The 18647-nt window shown below is 45.7% G+C and overlaps 1 protein-coding gene across 1 annotated transcript in view; it reads left to right on the plus strand.

The window, feature by feature from the left end:
* FARP1 (FERM, ARH/RhoGEF and pleckstrin domain protein 1) overlaps window positions 1-18647 on the plus strand; it is a 285921-nt gene that overhangs the window by 54972 nt on the left and 212302 nt on the right. The window contains exon 2 of the mRNA XM_038569904.1: window positions 6915-7109. Within this exon, the coding sequence (XP_038425832.1) occupies window positions 6939-7109 (171 nt within the window). The 5' untranslated portion in view covers window positions 6915-6938. The remainder of the gene's footprint in view (window positions 1-6914; window positions 7110-18647) is intronic.

The following is an 18647-nucleotide window of genomic DNA, read 5'->3' on the forward strand; positions in this document are numbered from 1 at the left end:
AGTGTTTTTGAGGTTCTTCCGTGTTGTAGCATGTGTCAGCATTTCATTTATTCTTGTTGGTGAATAGTAGTCCTTTTTACAATTTTTTTTGGATATACCACCAGGTGATGGACATTTGTCTCCTTTCCACCTGTTCCCTCTTCCTTTGTGTGGACATGTATTTTTGTGTCCCTTGGGGAGATGCCTAGGCTTCAGTTAGGGGAACCCAAATGCTGGGTTATTTGCTAAAATTTATGATTAAATTTTAATGAAACTCCCAAAATGTTCTCCCAAGCATCAGCACCTTTTTATGTTCCCACCAGCAATGTAGGAGAATTCCAGCTGTTTCACACTCTAAATAACACACTTTGTTACTGGCCCGGCACCGTGGGTGTGAAAACCTGTCTCATTAGGGATGTCATTTGCATTTCAGAAGGACTAACAATGTTGGATATCCTTCCCTGTGCTTATTAACCATGTGGATGTCTTTGGAGATTTAAATATTCTTTTGTCCGTTTTAAAACCTGTGCTAACAGTTAATTTATCATGCTGCTTAACATCTCAGCTGGTCCTCTGCCCTTTTTTTTTTTTTTTTTTTCAGTTACATTATTTCTAGTTGTCTGGAGTTAACTATATTCTGCTATTATTGTCTTCCTCCCTCTTATGGTGTAAATGGATTTAAAGTTGACCAGTAATCCTTTTCCAGTGTTTTACCCCATTCACCCCTTGTTTTGCTGAGGTTTATCCTGCCAGGAGTTTCTTTTGGAAAGGCTTGGGCAACGATAGTCTGAGTTCTTGAACATTTAACATGTTTGGCTCTTAGGGGTGCCTGGGTGGCTCAGTCATCAGTTGAGCATCTGCCTTCAGCTCAGGTCATGATCCTGGGATCTTGGGATTGAGGCCCGCATCCGGCTCCCTGCTCATCGGGGAGCCTAATTTTCCCTCTGACCACCACCCTGCATACACATGCTCTCTCTCAAAATCTTTGAAAGAAAAATATTTGACTCTTCTACTTGACTGAAAATTTGGATTCCAAGTTTTGATTCCTCTTTTATTTCTTTGAGGATGGTTTCGACAATTTGAGCATTAAACATTGCTGTGGGTGAGTCTGGACTTCTGCCCCCTTGTACTTTGAACTTGGTGCCTGGGCGTCCGATTGTTTCCTTCTTCATTTTTGAAGGTTGATACAGGAAGTGTCTTGGTGTTGATCATCCTGTGTGAGTTGTTTCTGGAACCTATGTTCATTTACGATGGAGAATCCTTTTATTTCTGGAATGTTTTCCTTTAAACTTCCCACCCCCCATTCTATTTTTTTTTTTCTTTAGGGTCACTGGTTGTGGATGAGTTGCATCTCCTGTTTGTCTTCCATAGCTATCACTTTTCACTGTGTTTAAAATTTTTTTGCTCTTATTTCTCAATCTTTCCCCTCAAGACCCTCCTCTTTTCACCTGTGTGTATTTCGTTTTAGCCACTTCCGTTTTATGATTGTCTTATTCTCTGTGGGCTGCTGTAACAGTACCATGGACTGGGTGGCTTATAAATGACAGGACTTTCTTTCTCATGGTTCTGGAGGCTAGAAGTCCAACAGAAAGTCACCTGCTTCCTAGACTGCAGGCTTCCCCCCCACCCCGGGTCCTCACGTGGTGGAGAGGCTGAGCTAGGACTCTGGGGTCTCTGCATAAAGATGCCAATCCCACTCATGAGGGCCCCCCTCAACCATATAATCCCGTCCCAAAGTATACCCCTCATTCCCCCGACATACCATTAGTGGGGATTTGGTTTCAACATAAGAATTTGGGGGCAAATGAACATGTATTTTATAGCAATGATGATTTTATTCATACTCTGGTTTTCTCTTGAGGTCTTTCTTCCTGCTTTATTTTCTTCTCCTTTTTTCCCACAGCTTTCCTGAACTCTTATAAATCCTCTTTAAGATTTTATTTATTTGAGAGATGCCTGGGTGGCTCAGTGGTTGAACATTTGTCTTTGGCTTGGGGTGTGATCCCCGGGTCCTGGGATCGAGTTCTGCACAGACTCTCCGCAGGGAGCCTACTTCTTCCTCTGCCTATGTCTCTGCTTCTCTCTCTGGGTCTCTCATGAGTGAATAAATACAATATTAAAAAAAAAAAGATTTGAGAGAATGAGTGGGGGTGGGCAGAGGGAGAGGGTGAAGCGGACTCCCTGCTGATCGGGGAGCCTGGTGCAGGGCTTGATCCCAGGACCCCAGGATCATGATCTGAGCCTCAGGCAGATTGCTTAACTGACTGAGCCACCCAAACCTCCCTCTCATAAATCCTCTCATGTTTTTGTTTATGGAGTCCATTATTTCATTGTTTAAGTTGGAATGATATGTTTGGAGAAATTCTAATTCTTTTGTCCTCATATTTTTTTTCCTTCCAGCTTTTTAGTAAAGGCCCTTTGTTGTTTGGTGAGTGCTTTATGAACTGGTTATTTGTAGGAGCATCCTGAGAGCCAGGAGACAGGGCCGCATCCCAGGCTCATAGGAACTGTTGTGACCTGAGGGTGTGTGTGTATAATCCTTTCAGCCTCTGTTTTTCTCTGCTTGCTGGACTGCTAGCGTTCCCAGTGCCCTTTCTTGTCTTTTGCACCTGGCCTTGGCGATGGACTGTCCTGCTGGTGTGTCCTACCTGTGCTGTTACCCCATCAGCTCTACCTTTAGTGGGCACCCAGGGAAGCTGTTTGTACTAACCTCTGCATCTATTCCCATTGTTCCCAGAAAGTTCCTGCTGGCTTTGTTGCTCAGGGTATCTTCCATGTTTGGAGAGCACGACTCTACAGGCTTGGGCAGCCTTTCCAAGCATTTTCCTTCTCCTCTATCTGCCCTTGATCGTGATTCTTTCCCCTAGTTTGTGGTTTAGAGGTATAGATGTGTTTCTTCAGGGATGGAGGGTGTGTGTGTGTGTGTTTTGTTGCTTTTGGGTACATTCTAGGAGGAAGTCTTTCTCTTGTTTTTCTTTTTTTCTTTAATTTTTCATTTATTTGAGAGAGAGCACAAGCAGAAGGGAGGGGCAGGGAGGGGTCCGGGGAGGGGAGGAGCAAGTAGACCCTGCTGAGCTGGGAGCCCAATGCAGGACTCGATCCTGGGACCCTGAGATCATGACTTGAGCAGAAGGCAGATGCTTAAACCGACTAAGCCACCCAGTTAGCCCCCAAGAGGAAGTCTTGAAGCCAGGATACTATGACAGGGCACTTCTAACTTTTTCGTCTTTTCTCTGCCAGTTAAAAAATTGTTGTTGTTGTAGTTACTGTTTCATACAGCCAAAGAATAAAGTCGTTTCAGGAGAAGCTTTTTACTTTCAGGTCTGGAATGGTCGTGTCAGTAAAAATGTACCACAAGGAAAGAAGTGTTAATTTGCCTTACTTTGATCATTCCTTAAGGAATTCGGAAGTCAGAGGTGGTTATGGAGGCAAAGTCCAAATGGAGCCTGGATTGATCTGTATAAGCAGGAGGCTTTTAGGGTTGTCAGACCTGTTTGCCTAGGAGGCTGTGTTGTGTTCCTGGACCCTCAGATTCTGATACCCAGCATCACCCTAGTCACCCATTTTTGACTTGCCAGCGTTCCTCGGATATTCCCGTGACATTCCTAGGATGCTCAACTCAGACATCTTAGCTAGATTTATATTTGAGTTGAGCAGTAGTTTCCATGTACAGCAGTAGTCTGCATGCAGCTAGGAAAACAAAGGACGCGACTACATTGTTGAAATGTCCATAACCAGAAGTAGAAATAATACAGGCATGAGATCACTTGAAGTTGGAGGGAAAGGAATTTAAGGTACTAAATATCTATTAATAACTAACTCACTTTAATTTCTAAATGCCAAGGTGCTAAAATTGACAGTACATCGTCATCTGGAGATCTTGGGCCTGAGGAAGAGAGCGGGTTCAGTTTAGGAGATGAGGGGCCTTGCCCTTTGCTCAGGCAGGACAAGGTGAAAGTGCTTTTGTAGGGAGGGTCTCTAGTACCTTTGAGGTGGGAGTGATGTGGGGGACCAGGCCCCTTCCTCCCTGCCATCCCCACCTTGTGGGCATCTGAGCCACATCTCCCTGACTCAGCAGAGGAGGCCAGGGGGCCGGGCCTGTCCATCCTGATGGAGGGCAGGGAGGAGGAGGAGGAAGGCAGCAGGGGATGCTTTGAGAGGCAGGGAGGGATCAAGATTAAATGAGGAAAAAGTACAGAGTTGGCTGGGGCTGGCACACTGAGCCCATGTCCGTTTTCTCTGGAGGTTGCGTTTATTTTTAACCATGAGACATCAAGCAGAAAACTGACAGGGAAATAACTTTGCTTAGTTGGCGAAGGTAGTTTTAAACTGATTTCATAACTAATCAGATGTGTATACCCACATCTGATTCACTCAACAAGCAGATGACCTGTTGGCACTTGCTGCACGGCCCCGTGCTCGGTACTGTAGATGAGCCTGGTCCCAGTCGCACCTCTCGAGATGAACAGTGAGTTAAGCAAAGCAGAAATCACACAGCGGACAGATTAGAACTAGATTCTTAGAGAATGCTTATTTGGGGCAGAAATTAGAAAGCTCCTTTCATAACAGATCTGTGAAGTCCCAGGTGGGCATTCAAAAAAAAGGAGGTGCAGTTTTCAGAAAGGCTGGTCCTTTAGCGTTGCCTTGCTACAGAACCCAACCTTGAAAGACTGTATAGAAAGGAATAATTTTCTCTCATGGGCTTTGGTGGAAGAGTTTGTGGAGAAATATGTAGTAAGTGGTGTTTCTAGGCGGTCGTCAGACCCTTTCTCCATCCACCCCAAGGGTGCATCTTTTTAGGCTAGGGTGGTTGGAGTCAAGGGCCAGATTGAGGCTCCCCTCTGCTGACCTCAGGGCCAGCCTTTGGCCTCACAGCGAGAGTGCTGAGAGGAAGCGGGGAGGGGCTTCCAGATGGAATTTTGTTGGAGACCTCCGGCAGCCCAGCTTTTCAGGAGAAAGACAATCTACCAAATGAGATTTGCAAACTGCATTATTTTTTCTGAACAAAGCTTCTGAAGGGTGATTTCAAATACGTAAGACACCTTGCTTAGCTCTGTTCCTCATGCCACAGGCGACCCCTCTGGTGCCCTTTGTCTAACTTTCTCAGTCTCCAGGTTCTTTCTGTGCCTCTTTCCCATCTTCTGCATGGACTCTTCTTGCAGGGCCGCCATAACAAAGCACCACAGGTTGGGGACAGGGATGAGACAACAGAAGTGTTTCCTTACAGTTCTGGAGGCTGGAGGTTCAGACTGCGGTGTCCGCAGGCTTGGTTTCTCCTGAGGGCTCTCTCCTGGGATGCCAGACGGTCACCTTCTCCCTGTGTCCTCACGTGGCTGCTCCTCTGTTCTAGCATACCTGGTTTCTGTGTGTCCAGCTTTCCCCTTCTTATAAGGACATCAGTTGGACTGGATTACAGCTCATCTTAATAGCCTTATTTTAATGTAATCTTTCTCTTAAGACCCTTTCTCCAGATAAAGTCACACTCTGAGATACTAGGGGTGGGGACTTCAATATAAGAATTTGGGGGTGGTGGTGAAGGGATGCCTGGGTGGCTCAGTTGGTTAAGCTTCTGCCTTTGGCTCAGATCATGATCCCAGGATCCTGGTATCGAGCCCCACATCGGGGCTCCCTGCTCAGTGGGGAGTCTCCCTTGCCCTCTGGCTCTCCCCCAACTCATACTCTCTTCTTTCTCTCTCAACCAAAATCTTTAAAAATTTTTTTTGTGGGGAAACAATATTCAGCCCATGACCACCCTCTTGACTAGGCACAGTGGTTCTCTTTGCTTTCTTGCCTCTCCCCCCCCCCCCCCCACCACCCTGCCATTTGCTTTCATTGTGGCTTTTGCTTTTACAGCGAGATGGACTCTGAACCCTCCACCCAAATCCAGCTGCAGCTTCCCCTGCAAAACCCTGAAAGTCCCCAAACTCCCATCTTCCCACCCATGTTCTCCTGTCTGCCCTGATATAAAACTTTCTAGTCATTGCTATACTTTTATATCCTCCTCTGGGTCGCTTACTGTTAACAACAATGGGTAAATTTTTCCATAAAAGTGGGTTTTATGGCCTCACATTTTCCTTTCAATCACCACTGTCCACTTTTTCCCCTCAGGCACAGACTGTCACGGTAGCTTTGTCACTAGACAACCCCCCCCCCCCAACCTCCCGCAGTCCCCACAGCTCCCGCCATCCATCTTTCTCCAGCCTGTAGGGTAGATCCTCTTCAGATGGGCTTTTCTAAAATTCTGCTTTTCTTATGTCTTTATTGTTACCCTGTGAGTAACCATACGTGCTTTATCTATTCATCTTTATAATACCCGTGTTACCTAGTAGGTTAGTGTGTCCATAGGAGATAATTAATGGATGCTAATGGTATGGCTTAGGCATTGTCTGTCTTCTTCCATCCAGGTTCAAGAAGTTGTGCCTAGCTTACTGAGTAATAGGTTGAACACAGCTGAATTCAGAGTATGAATAAGAGAGGACTATAAAACTAGGAAAGAAAAAAAAAAAACTAGGAAAGAAAATATGCTAAAATATGCACAGCTATTTGCATATGTTGGTTGGTGGTTGAAGGTGACCTTATTTTTCATGAATGCACTGAAGCCTCCCCACACATGAGTCCTGTGTAGGGGACCAAGAGCCCACCAAGCTGCGGATCCTTGGATTCAAGGAAGGCTTGTTGGGGACCATGGATGTCCCTTAGGTGCTTGAAATGAGTCTCCTCCTTTTTTTTTTTTTAATTTAGAGAGAAAGCACAAGCAGGGGGAGGGGCAGAGGGAGAAGCAGACTCCCCGCTGAGGAGGGAGCCCAATGAGGAGCCTGATCCCAGGACCCTGAGATCATGACCTGAGCGGAAGGCAGATGCTCAACTGACTGAGCCACCCAGGTGCCCCGAGTCTCCTCTTCTAATGCATCTTTCTTTCTCATTGCTTTCTGCAGATAATTGTGTAGTCTGCTTTCACCATGGGAGAAATAGAGCAGAAGCCAAGTCCGGGATCTCGACTGGGGGCCCCGGAAAATTCAGGGGTCAGCACCTTAGAACATGGACAGAAGCTGCCCCCAACACCTTCCGGAAAACTCATGTCCATCAAAATCCAGATGCTGGATGACACCCAGGAGGCATTTGAAGTTCCAGTAAGTTGGGGTATATCTGTGAACTCAAGTGTGTGGGTAGCCTTCAGCACGGGGAGGTTCATCTCCTCCCCAGTGGTCAGTGCCCAGGGGGAGATGGCAGGAAGGGGGTCCGCTCTCCCTCTCCACCCCCACCACACTGCTCTGATCTGTTCTGGTTCTGAGCTGTCCCAGTTTTTAGGTTCATGCATGCACTGCCTTGCTAGTGGTCTCAGGGGGCAGAGCACTTGAATTATACAGACTTTCCTATACAAGTATGTATGTGTCTGTAGAGGCATGTATCCTATGTATATATTTGAACTGGATGGAATTGGGGTCTTGTGGATGCAGCTCTGATTAGCTCACTACAGGTATTCCTCCCACATTGGGGTGTGTGTGTGTGTGTATATATATGCATGCCCCACTTCTCTAAGGTACGGGCTAGAAAAATCCTGAGAAAACCATCAGAGACCTGCATGCGTGTTTTTATGTCAAGAGGAAGTGGATGTCTGTGTTTGAGGGAGTGTAGAAAAACCCTGATCTAGGCCCACAGCGTGGCAGCCCTTGAATTGCAGAGGTCCACCATCCCAGCAGCCAGGGGAGGAATTGGGGTGTCTGGGAGCCAGCCAGAGAAGGAGGAAGCTGGAGCCTTGGCCTCTTTCATCCGTGGGAGCCCTGTACCCTGACTCTCACCCCCTTACCTTTATGGTTCTGCTATTTTTCCTCCAAGCCCCTGCCTCCTCCTCTGCAGTCTCCTCCTGCTGGAGTTAAGGGATCCAGCACCAATTACAAGCAGATGCGAATTTCTTGGGCCCAAGGCTGGGAGGGTGAGATGAGCATTTCTGGCTCTCTAGAACTTGGACTGTACTTTTCATCCGGAATCTGTACCCCTTACATGGATTGGGGTCCATAGACCTCACAGCACACTTTGGATTTAGTTTTCTGTGTTCTGTCTCAGGGACTATATACTGCATCTGACATTGTCAATGGAGAAGAAAAAACTCCTAAATTCTAAACAGCCACTTAAAAACAACTTTGGGAACACAACCTGTTTTTAAAGTGTTGACGATCCGTCTATTATTCCTGTTGGCTAGAGGGACTGGGATTTAATAGCCGACATAAACGTCTGTAACCCATCATTTAATCACTTACGCAATATGATTCACTAAATCATATTCATCTTAATATTGTTCCGAGAGTGTGAATTACCATTAAGTGTCTCGGGGAAAGATACACCTCAGAATACCTGTGTTTCAAACTGCCAATTTATTGTACATTTATTTTCTTGTTGTGGAATTCCCGTCTTTCAAGGACTTGGGGAACGACTTGGGGAATGTCTGTGTATTCTGGTGAACAAGGCTGATGCTAATCTGCTGAAACTGTAAACATAAATGAGTGCACCTGCCAGCCTGTTAGAATTAGGCCTTCTGGAACATGTACCCCCTCCCCCTTTCCCTTGCCTTCTCTTCGTTGCCAGACTGGTTTGGTGAGGTATTTAGTTTCAGGGTTTCCTGTTGGTACTGTGCTAAGGACTTCTGAGCCCAAGTCTCTAGCTACGCATTAAGTGGTGTTCCCTTGTGTGGTTTGGATTAAGAAGTGATCAAATATTGCTGTTGGGTGCATGAACTATATTTGACTGCGTTTCTTCAGTTTTCCTAAACCAAAGCATGCAAGACGGTTCCTAGCTGTTCTTTTTAGCTAGGAGCTGTATGGGATCTCCCTAAGAAATAGGAATGGAAGTATGTATTCATCTTTTAAGACCATTTTACTTGATAACTGCTGATGTCTGTGCTTTGCATTTATAAGCCCTCTGTCTGGAAGGAACTTTTTTCCTTTCCTCCCCCATAAACTCCTATGCACCCTTAAGGACCCTAATGGTTTTACCCAGACACTAATTTTTGAGACAGTGGCTGAGGCCTTTTCTTCCCTCCCTCAGACCTCTTTGCTTATACACCTATTATAAGGGTGGAGCTGAACTGCTTGGGTTCAAATTCCATTTTTTTTTTTCCTGACTCCTTTCTCCTTTGTAAAATGAGGCTGATAATAAACCCTACCTCCTTCTAGGGTAATAAAGTTGTTCCATACCCTTTATTTGGACCAACTCGGCACATACTAAGCACTTAATACAAGTAAGATGAGTGGTGCCTTTGCCACTCTGCTGGACAGGGACCTTGCCTTAGTGTCTCAAATCCAGCACCTAGCACAGTGCCTGGCATGTATTAGGTGCTCATTAAATTGTTTACTGACTGCACATTAGAATGAGTTTATCTTACAAGTCGAATTAATGTCATTTTTTTTTTTTCCACATGTCTCATCCATTCCTATTTTAACTTTTCTAGTTTGGCCAGAGTGTTTCTTCTCAACCAGTGGGTAACAGATGTTTTCTGTAACCGCCTGTAAAAAGGCAGCTATCAGCATTTTTATTGACAGAGCTGATTCTAAATTGCTACCTTGTGCTCTTTAAGAAGAGAAACAGCCAGGCCTTCGCACAGCTGGAAGGCATCAGGCCGGCCACAGTGACTCAGTCTTAGCACTCAGGATGGGAGCACGGTGCACATATGCCCATAACTGCTGGAAAACCTTGCTCTGCAACTTTTTGCTGTGAATTCATAAGGCTGAGCTTCTGACCCTGGAAGTGTCGCCCTTGCCCACACGTGATCGATCGTTCCTTTGATTGGGCACCTCCAGAGAATGACCTCCCTCCCCTTCCTCACTCACATTCACCACACAGATGAGCAGGGCACATGGCCAGCCATCCTGGCGGTTTCCCTTTGTGAACATTCTTCTCCCAACCCTGTATTTCCTTGGGGATTGAATTTCCTGGGCCTCTCCTCATTAGTTTTGTTTTAGGGTAGAAAGCAGGTGGAGTCATTTAAAATACAAATTCCCTAAACATTTGCAACCACAAATAACCAAACTGTAGACTGCATGGTCATCTCTATTGTTCATAGCCTTTCTTAAAGAGCTATTTAAGGGTTTAACCTTTGGGAAAGCCTCAGTGGTGAGCTCCAGTTTCTTCTACGTGGTAGTTTTAACAACCACCTTTGCTCTTGAACTTGGACAGTTGGCTGAGGTATTTCCTCTGCAGAGTGGAAAGTTCAAACACAGTATTTATAGTAAAATCTTACATGGCATTTTATCATCTTTATGTGGAAAATGCTGTGCAAATAAGCCTCACCCTGTGGTTTGTGATCTGCAGCTTTCTCTTCCCACCCGAGGTTCTAATGTGAAGTGCCTCCTGCAGATCCGAAAGGGTTAATGACACTTCTCCCTGCCCCCCTCTGGCCCCAGCGAGGGCCATCCCCCACTTAAGATCTCTGAGAAGGTTTTATATATCCTGGCTTCCTGACCCCACTGGTAAACAAACACTGTTCCTACTGACGTTGGGCTGGTTGCATGAAGCAGATGGTTTTCTCTTCCAAGTGTTTATTCAGTTTGTGTTTTCATTAGCAAGGTCACTGTAGGAAGAGTTGAGAAGAGCAGGGGATATAAAAGGGAGCCTATTTCTTTTGCTGCTTTGGAGCAGCCCCGATAAAAACATGTGGGAAAGCTGCTCATGGGAGAAGACACCTGGTCTGTGTTGAGCTGGCAGGAGTGGCTGGCCGGGTGCAGGCAGGCTGGCAGCGGTGTGGGAGCCTTCCAGAAGCATGCCCAGCGGGGCCCAGCGAGAGGAGAGTTGTGGCAGGAGGAGCTCCGTGTCAACCATAGCTATCAGAGGGTCCTGTCATTGTGCCTTCCGTATATTTGTGTCTTGTCCTTACTTCCCCTAGAAGCGTGTATAGCTCCCAGATGCCTGAGGATGAAGTGGATTTGTGAGTGTGGGGAGGCTGGAAGGAGGCTCCCAGCTCAAGGGCTAGGCCGCTGAGCTGCTGGGGCTGTGGTGTCCTCATTTTCCACCCCTGTCCTTGCCAGTTCACCTTCTGTGTTAGCATTGCATGCGAGACCTGCTCTTGTTGACTGCTTGGTTGGGACTCCAGAGTATAGAATGAGCTGGTAGGATGGACAGGGCCAGCCTCTTGTGTTCCTGCTTGTCGAGTCCTACACTTGGGGGTGCCTGGACCCAGCAGACACCTGACGCGTGTGCCTGCCTGCCAACACCTACGTTCAGTCCTCTGACTCTCCAACTGGAGAGGTGGTTTGTGCTGCCCTCCTGTTAAGGTCAGGGCACCCATGGGAAGACCTTTTATTTTATTTACTAATTTTTAAAAGATTTTATTTATTCATGAGAGACACAGAGTGAGAGGTTGAGACACAGGCAGAAGGCTCCCTGTGGGGAGCCCTGATGTGGGACTCGATCCCAGGACCCTGGGATCACAACCTGAGCCGAAGGCAAATGTTCTGCCACCCAGGCACCCTGGGAAGAGCTTTTAATCCCTTCCCCCATTTTTTGCACAGATTTAAGATAGGCCTGGGTTTGAAGCCCCGCCTGCATGACCCCCAATACCATCCCCTCTTCCCCGCACTTATCACCACCTTTCCAATGGCTCCCAAGGGGAAGGTCACCACATTCTCCTCTCTGAGCTATTTGGTGCTTTCCTCATTGTAAACGCCACCCAGCTTCGCTTCCAACACCTTTATCACCGCCCCACCAACCATCCAGGGCCCCTGTGGCTCCTCCTAGGGGTCTTGTGCTTTCTCCTTACAGTGCTTGTTTTCTGCACCTCTAATTAGACTTTGAACCACGGCACTCTGAGCTTTTTTTCTCTTTAATTAGGTCCTTTACATCCCTGCTGAGACCCCGTTTGCTTATCTGCAAAATGAGGTGTTTGGTCAAGATGATGTTAAAGGCCTTTTTTCCTCCCTTTTTTTGGAAGCTGGGACTCTGCGTTGACATCTTTGTTGATGGATTGTTTAACTTTCCCGGACTAGTATTTGTTAATTGCCCAGGAAGATGGTAAACTTTTTGAGGAAAAGGAACTTTAAAAAAACAAAACAAAACAAAACAAAAACCCTCTAAAACAACCAGACCTGATTGGACACAGAAGTTACTGTTACCTACAAAGTACTTAAAAAAAAAAAAAGGTGGTGTGGGTGAACAAGTGTGCTGTGATTTATATATGATATTTATGCAGCATATATGATATTTATATATGATATTTATGATAAATGTCAGTATTTAATTTGTGTGGGGGGGTGTTGCTTCAATCTCAGTGAACTAAGGCTAACCTATATTGAGTTGACAGTGGAAAATAGAAGAATGAAAAGAATGAAAGAAATCAGTTATTTTCTAGACAACACATTAATAGTAGGAAATCCGTTTGTTGGAGACAGAAGACCTTTAAAATTTTTAAGAAATAATTGGCATGTCCTAATAAGAGTCCATAGAGGTTTTTATTACTGGGTGCAAAATGGCCTGTGTTAGCTCAGAACTACTTAGGTGTCTCTGATGCTCCATCCTTTGTTTTGTTTTAAAAAAGATGTTATTTATTTGAGAGAGTCAGCATAGATGGGGGGAGAGGCAGAGGGAGAAACAGACTCCCCACTGAGCAGGGAGCCTGCTGTGGGGCTCCATTCCAGGATCCCAGGATCATGACCTGAGCTGAAGGCAGGTGCTTAATCGACTGAACCACCCAGGTGCCCCTCTTATGGTCCGTTCTTAAATGATTAAAGATCATTTTCTTACCTTTTGAAATGAAACTCAATATCTAATTTTCACCGGGACTGGGCTTGACATCCTTTGAGAGCTTGTCCTCTGAGTGCTTTGGTTCTTCAAGAGGTCTTAAATGGTCCTAGAATTTTAAAGCTGTCTTCAGAAGCTAGACCTCAGAAAAAGGAGTCAGACTAGTTTGGTTTTAAAGCTCCGTGCTTCCTTGCGGACCTCCGCTTGACGCCTCCCCCAGAGCAACTGTCTTTAGGAAAGCACGTTCCTTTTCTCTCTCTTGGTCTTTATTTTGTATGAATTATGTGTCTCATCCCTCTACCTTCCTTCTTTTTTTCCTAAGCCGCTGAAAGTCGCTTTTACTTTTTTGTCCCCAAAGAGATGGAATATATATTTAACTGAAGGTCTTGTGCAGGGCAGGGGGCAGGGGTTAGTGTGTGTGTGGGGGGGGATGGATCTTCCTTTCTTAGAAATGTTGGGCTTCTTATTCCCCTGGAATTACTGATCCCTGGCTGTGGGGTGGGTTGTTCCCTCCAGTTGATCAGATTAGAGTGATGCTAGAAGGCAGACGGGTTCCAGGACTACTTGATATCTCTCTTTCTCTCTCCCCCCCCTCCCCCTCCCTCCATGAAATGCACTTGGAAGGGGAGTGTGGTGAAGGGAGGAGTTGGTGGTGGTGAGACCTGAATAAAGTTTAATTGGCCATTTTAAAACCGAAGGGAGCTGTGTATGCCCAGCTCTTAAAGCAGCTGCAGTTTGAACCAGAATGAGGGGAAGAAATCTCACCAGTTCACCCAGCGTTTTAAAAATAAGTCTCTCTTTCTTTCCTTATCTCTGTTGCTTTTGGCTCTTCTTATTAGCAGAGTTTCTGAAATAGTATTTTTATGTTCACTCTGCTTTGCATAGTCCTTTCTGGTTTTTATTTAACTGGAATGATCAATGGTGCTGTCTGGGTCTGGCCTCATGAGGTTAAATTTAAAGGCCATTTTAATAGATTAAAACTTTTTCTTCATAAATCATTTCAGCCTAATACTGTTAGCCTTCCTTTCTAGCTCCTTGAAAGCCAAGAGTAGAATTTAGATGTTGGCCCGAAATGTTTGTGTGCGTTCCTTTCAACTTGAATTTAGATGCCTGTGATCAAAGTCTGCTCGTAGCTCTGACATGATTGCAGGAATTCCATACAGCTGTTTGTTCTTTTCTCCCTGAAAGTCTCTCAGAACCTAATAAATTAAAAAAAAAAAACAACAAAAAAAAAACCAAACCTGTAATTGAGAATGTCTGTATCTGATGTTAAAATGGGCCAATATGCTGAGAAAACATAGGGAGTTTGAGAGCTGCTCCCCTATCACCCTCTTAATGGGAGATAATAAATTATCTGATTCCAGGAAACAGGAGGTTAGAAGGGGAAAATCCAGGACACTGGATCCTGGCTTCTTCATCACTCCCTGGCTGCGTGGCTCTGGATGTGTAAGATAACCATTCTCAGCCTATCTCCTCCCTAAGTGTGGAGGATGCCTACCTTGTGGGGCTGAGGCGGAGTCAGACAGAAAAACACTGCAGAGCTCTGGACTCGAATCCACTTCTCAAGAAAGTTTGTCTTTTTTGGGACACCTGGGTGGTTCAGTGCTTGAGCATCTGCCTTCAGCTCAGGGCATGATCCCCAGGTCCAGGGATCACGTCCTGCATTGGGCTCCCCATGGGAAGTCTGCTTCCCCCTCTGCCTCTCTCTGCATGTCTCTCATGAATAAATAATTTTTTTTAAAAGGTGTCTTTTTTTTTTTTTTTCTTATCCTGTTAAGATTTAGTTCCTGGGTTGTTCTTGAACAGAATTGAGATTATGCTAGCGTTTTTGGCTAGGTGAAATTGGGGGGAAAAGTGTGAAAGCACTTTAAGATAAAATGAAAATAGTATGCTCCTGTCAAGTGGAATTCCCCCTCCTAAAGTATCCCCCCCCCGCCCCATAGCTTTCTACGGAGTCTTACAGTTGATTTGACCTTTCTTTGGAGGGTTTTTCCTAAAATAGATGTATCCCAGGTGACTTTGGAAGGTCTGTAAGCATGAAGTATCACTTGGACAGCTGTGATGAATTCTGAATTCTGTTTCTGAAAAGCACATTTACTTCTTTTTTTTTTTTTTTTTTTTAATGTATTTGTAGTTTCTCTATGCCTCCACTTCGTTAGCTTTGAAATGGAGGGGTGTTCTTTTAGCTTAATTTTTATGTGCATTCTAGCACAAGCTGGATGAAGGTTTTCAAGGTAGATGCAGGCTGTCAAGACTTCCAGGACAGCTCTTCACGGTGTGGATTCTGTGGGTTCTTTGAAGGAAGTGCTTAGCTGGTGAGGTACTCTTGTGTTTGAATGTTAATGTGAAATATGAACATAAATCACACTGATTTATTCTTAATTATCTGCTGTTTTTTACAAGAGTGTCTTCATCTCTTTGAACATTTGAGTTGGACATTTTAACTGCTATGAAAGGGATGGAATGATTTTGATGAATTTGGGGTCTTCTGTAAGTGAGCAGTTCCGAAAGGCTTTAACACTTTGCAACTATAAGTGACTGCTTTTTGGGTTTCTCTTTCCTTACTTATATAAACAGGAAGCTAGACTAGATTCCCACAGTGGAATCTGTGGCTCTGGTGTTATTTTATGGAAAGTGACCTGGAAAACACGATAGGAGTTGTGTAAATGTTTATGAACACACAAGGCAAGGTGCGGCTAGTGATAAGAAAGTGAATAAAAATGACTGCCTTTTAAAAATCCCTTGCCATGTGCCAAACATTGTGCCGATAAGTCTGTCCTTCTGTCACTTGTGGCTGAGCAGTGAATGGAGCATGAATGAGGCTTGCAGGCCATGAGGGGCTTGGTCTAGGTCAGAGAGCTGGGAAGTGGGGGGAGCTGGGTCCTGGCCCTGCACATCTGTACATTGAAGCCTTGCTTTTCCCACATCATTAGAATGTCCAGGGCCAGAAGGAGCCCTGAGGGTAGCCCTGAGGATAACCCAGCAGGTCACTCATGCTGGCTCCTGGCACGTGCTGGTGATCGGTGCCCTTAGGTGGCCAGGGCTGGGGGGCTGGGATTGAACAGGGCTAAGCCTGCAGGAGGAACACCCAGTGACCAGAGGCCTTGGGTCATTGTCCTGTCTCTGTGGTGTCTACCAATACAGACTCTGGTGGAAGGCCCAGGAGGAATCGAGGAGGTAGAGTGGATCACACTTGGCATCTCACTGGATGGGAGCACCTAGAGAGCGGGAGACCGTACAGCCCTTAGGTTCACAATTTGGGTGGCTTCCTGCTGTCGCAGAGGACTAGGACATCACCCAGCACAGGCTTTCCATGACAACCGCTGTACTAGAAATCGCGTCTTCCTGTAATTGACGGGAAAGGAACGTTGCTGATGTTGCTAATAAAAGGCACTGCCTTATTCTTAATCATGAAGAAGAATCTGTGACTCTGTAAATGAACCTCTAAGATTCATAGTGATTATGTAAATTGCACAGACTGGAAGTATCAAATGGAGGTTGATTGCTTGGTTTCCATTTGTATTAGGAAAATTCTGTTTTAGCATTTCCATTTCCTTGTCATTCAGAAGCTATGCTCTTCAGCACACGGTGCTGAAGGGAAGGCCAGGCTGGGAGAGCCTTGAAATTTGGGGTCTTGAAAGGACCTGGTTCCAAGTCATTAGAAAGGGAGGGGGTGAGAGCAGTCCTCAGCTTGTCATTTAATTTTGATGCAGTTTACTTTTTTTTTGTTTTTTAAGATATATTTATTCATGAGAGACACAGAGAGGGGCATAGACACAGAGGGAGAAGCAGACTCCTTGCAGGGACCCCGGGATCACACCCTGAGCCAAAGGCAGATGCTCAACCACTGAGCCACCCAGGTGCCCCATTGAGGCAGTTTACTTACGAGGTGTAGCATAAGGTGCCTTAGGCTGTTAGGTCATCTTCCAGTGATCAGAAGCTGTTTCTGTCTGCAAACAGAACACACATGCTCAATTACCTTTGGCCTAGATAGAAGGCTGAATGTCTACAACATTGAAAAGCAAGACCAAAGAGCATTTGTCGAGTTATTAGAGTGTGGAAAAAATACCTAAAATCTGTATTAGTTTCCTAGGGTTGCTGGGACCAGGCAATTCATATACTACAGACTGGGGGCTTCCACAACAGAAGTGTATTCCATCTCCATTTGGAGGCTGGAATTCCATGATAAGGGTGTCCACAGGGTTGGATCCTTGTGAGGGAGGATGCATTCCACAGCTTTCCCCTAGCTTCTGGTGGTTTGCTGGTGGTCTCATGTTCTTGGGCTTATAGATGTGATGCCCCCACCTCAGCCTCCACGTTTCCATGGCGTTCCCCCTGTGTTGGGTAAGTGTCTCCAATTTTCTCTTTCTATATGAATGCCAGCTCTGCAAGATGACGACCCCAGCCCTAATGACCTCATTTGAACTAGATGAGCTCCGTGAAGGTCCTATTTCCAAATAAAGCCCCATTCTAAAGTACTGCGGGTTAGGAGTCCAATATATGAGTCTCGGGGAACCCAATGCAACCCATAACAGATGCATAGTTAACATTAAGAGAATGAAGGAAAAAAGTCTGTCTCACCCTGAGGCTCAAGATGCCTTTTCCCTAGCACACCTGTTAAAAATAAAACCCTCTAGTCTTTGTTCTCACTGAACAGTTAATAGATTTTTATTTATTTATTTTTGGTAGAGGGGAAGGCAGTTAAAAACTCATTGTAAGAGTTATAATCTAAAGCATTCCTCCATTCCTGATTCTGAGTATATGCCCCTTAAACTAGGAACAGAAATAAGAGTAAAAGGCATTTGTGATGGCTCTGAAGGTACAGGAGACACTGGAATGTGATAGATGTTCAATAATAAATACTTGGTAACATTTTTATGAAAGCCCATGCTTTTAGCATTCTGTGACTTTTTTTTTTTTTTTTTTTTTTACTCTCCTCTGTCCATGGTGACATTGGCTTTTTGAATCCAACTTGATCTGCCTCTCCATCTTGTCCCTCCCATGACCTCTGCTCTTCACCCTTGTAGCCACCTCTTCTCCCTCACTGATGCTCTGCTCATGGTTCAGAACCCAGTGACTTCTGTTAGGGTGTCTGTCCCTTGCATTGCTGTGATGCTGGCAGTAGCCACAGCTCCTTTCTTCTTTGTGGCAACACCAGCCAGTGAAGGGATGTTGGAAAAAAGTATACAATAGCAGAGGCTTGTGGCTGCTGCAAATGTACCACCTCAGATCTTACCTGGTCATTGGAGCTTTCTAGCTCCTCTGATAGCAAGCCCTTAGTCACTGCTTTGCTGTGTACAGTGTGGCCGTGGCAGGTCATCTAGTCCCTTCTGGCCAGTGCAGTGTACTCTCCTGTGGCCCCACGGGGCGCTGTCATCTTTAGGTTTGAAGAGGCAGGAAGATGGACTGTTTTTTTTTTTTTTTTTCTTTTTAGGTTTTATTTATTTGGGAGAGAGAGGCAGAAACATAGGCAGAAGGAGAAGCAGGCTCAGTGTGGGGAGTCTGATGTGGGACTTGATCCCAGGACTCCGGGATCATGCCCTGAGGTGAAGGCAAATGCTCAACCGCTGAGCCACCCAGGTGCCCCAAGAGGGATTGGTTCTTAGGCCGCTCATGGTGTGGCCGTGCAGGATGGACTGGCCAGCAGGAGTGATGGCCATCACCAGAGCCCTAGCAGGGCCAAGAAGGAAGGAGGGGAGAAGAGAGGTGGGTGATGAAAAGCCCACCTCTGTTCCTGCCACGTGTCTCCAATCAATGTCTCCTCCTGCTGAGCCCAACTAGAAGACTACAAACGATGGCACCATGGCCAGCAGGCTGTCCTGGCCAGTCAGCAGGGGGAATGGGGAAGAGCCAGGACATGCTATCTTAGGGGTTGAGCAAGCCTACCACCTCACAGAAAATTAAGACCACCAGGTGTGGCTTCCTCTAGCTCATACCTCTAA

This window comes from Canis lupus, chromosome 22, assembly GCF_011100685.1.
Source record: "Canis lupus familiaris isolate Mischka breed German Shepherd chromosome 22, alternate assembly UU_Cfam_GSD_1.0, whole genome shotgun sequence".
Classification (NCBI taxonomy): domain Eukaryota; kingdom Metazoa; phylum Chordata; class Mammalia; order Carnivora; family Canidae; genus Canis; species Canis lupus.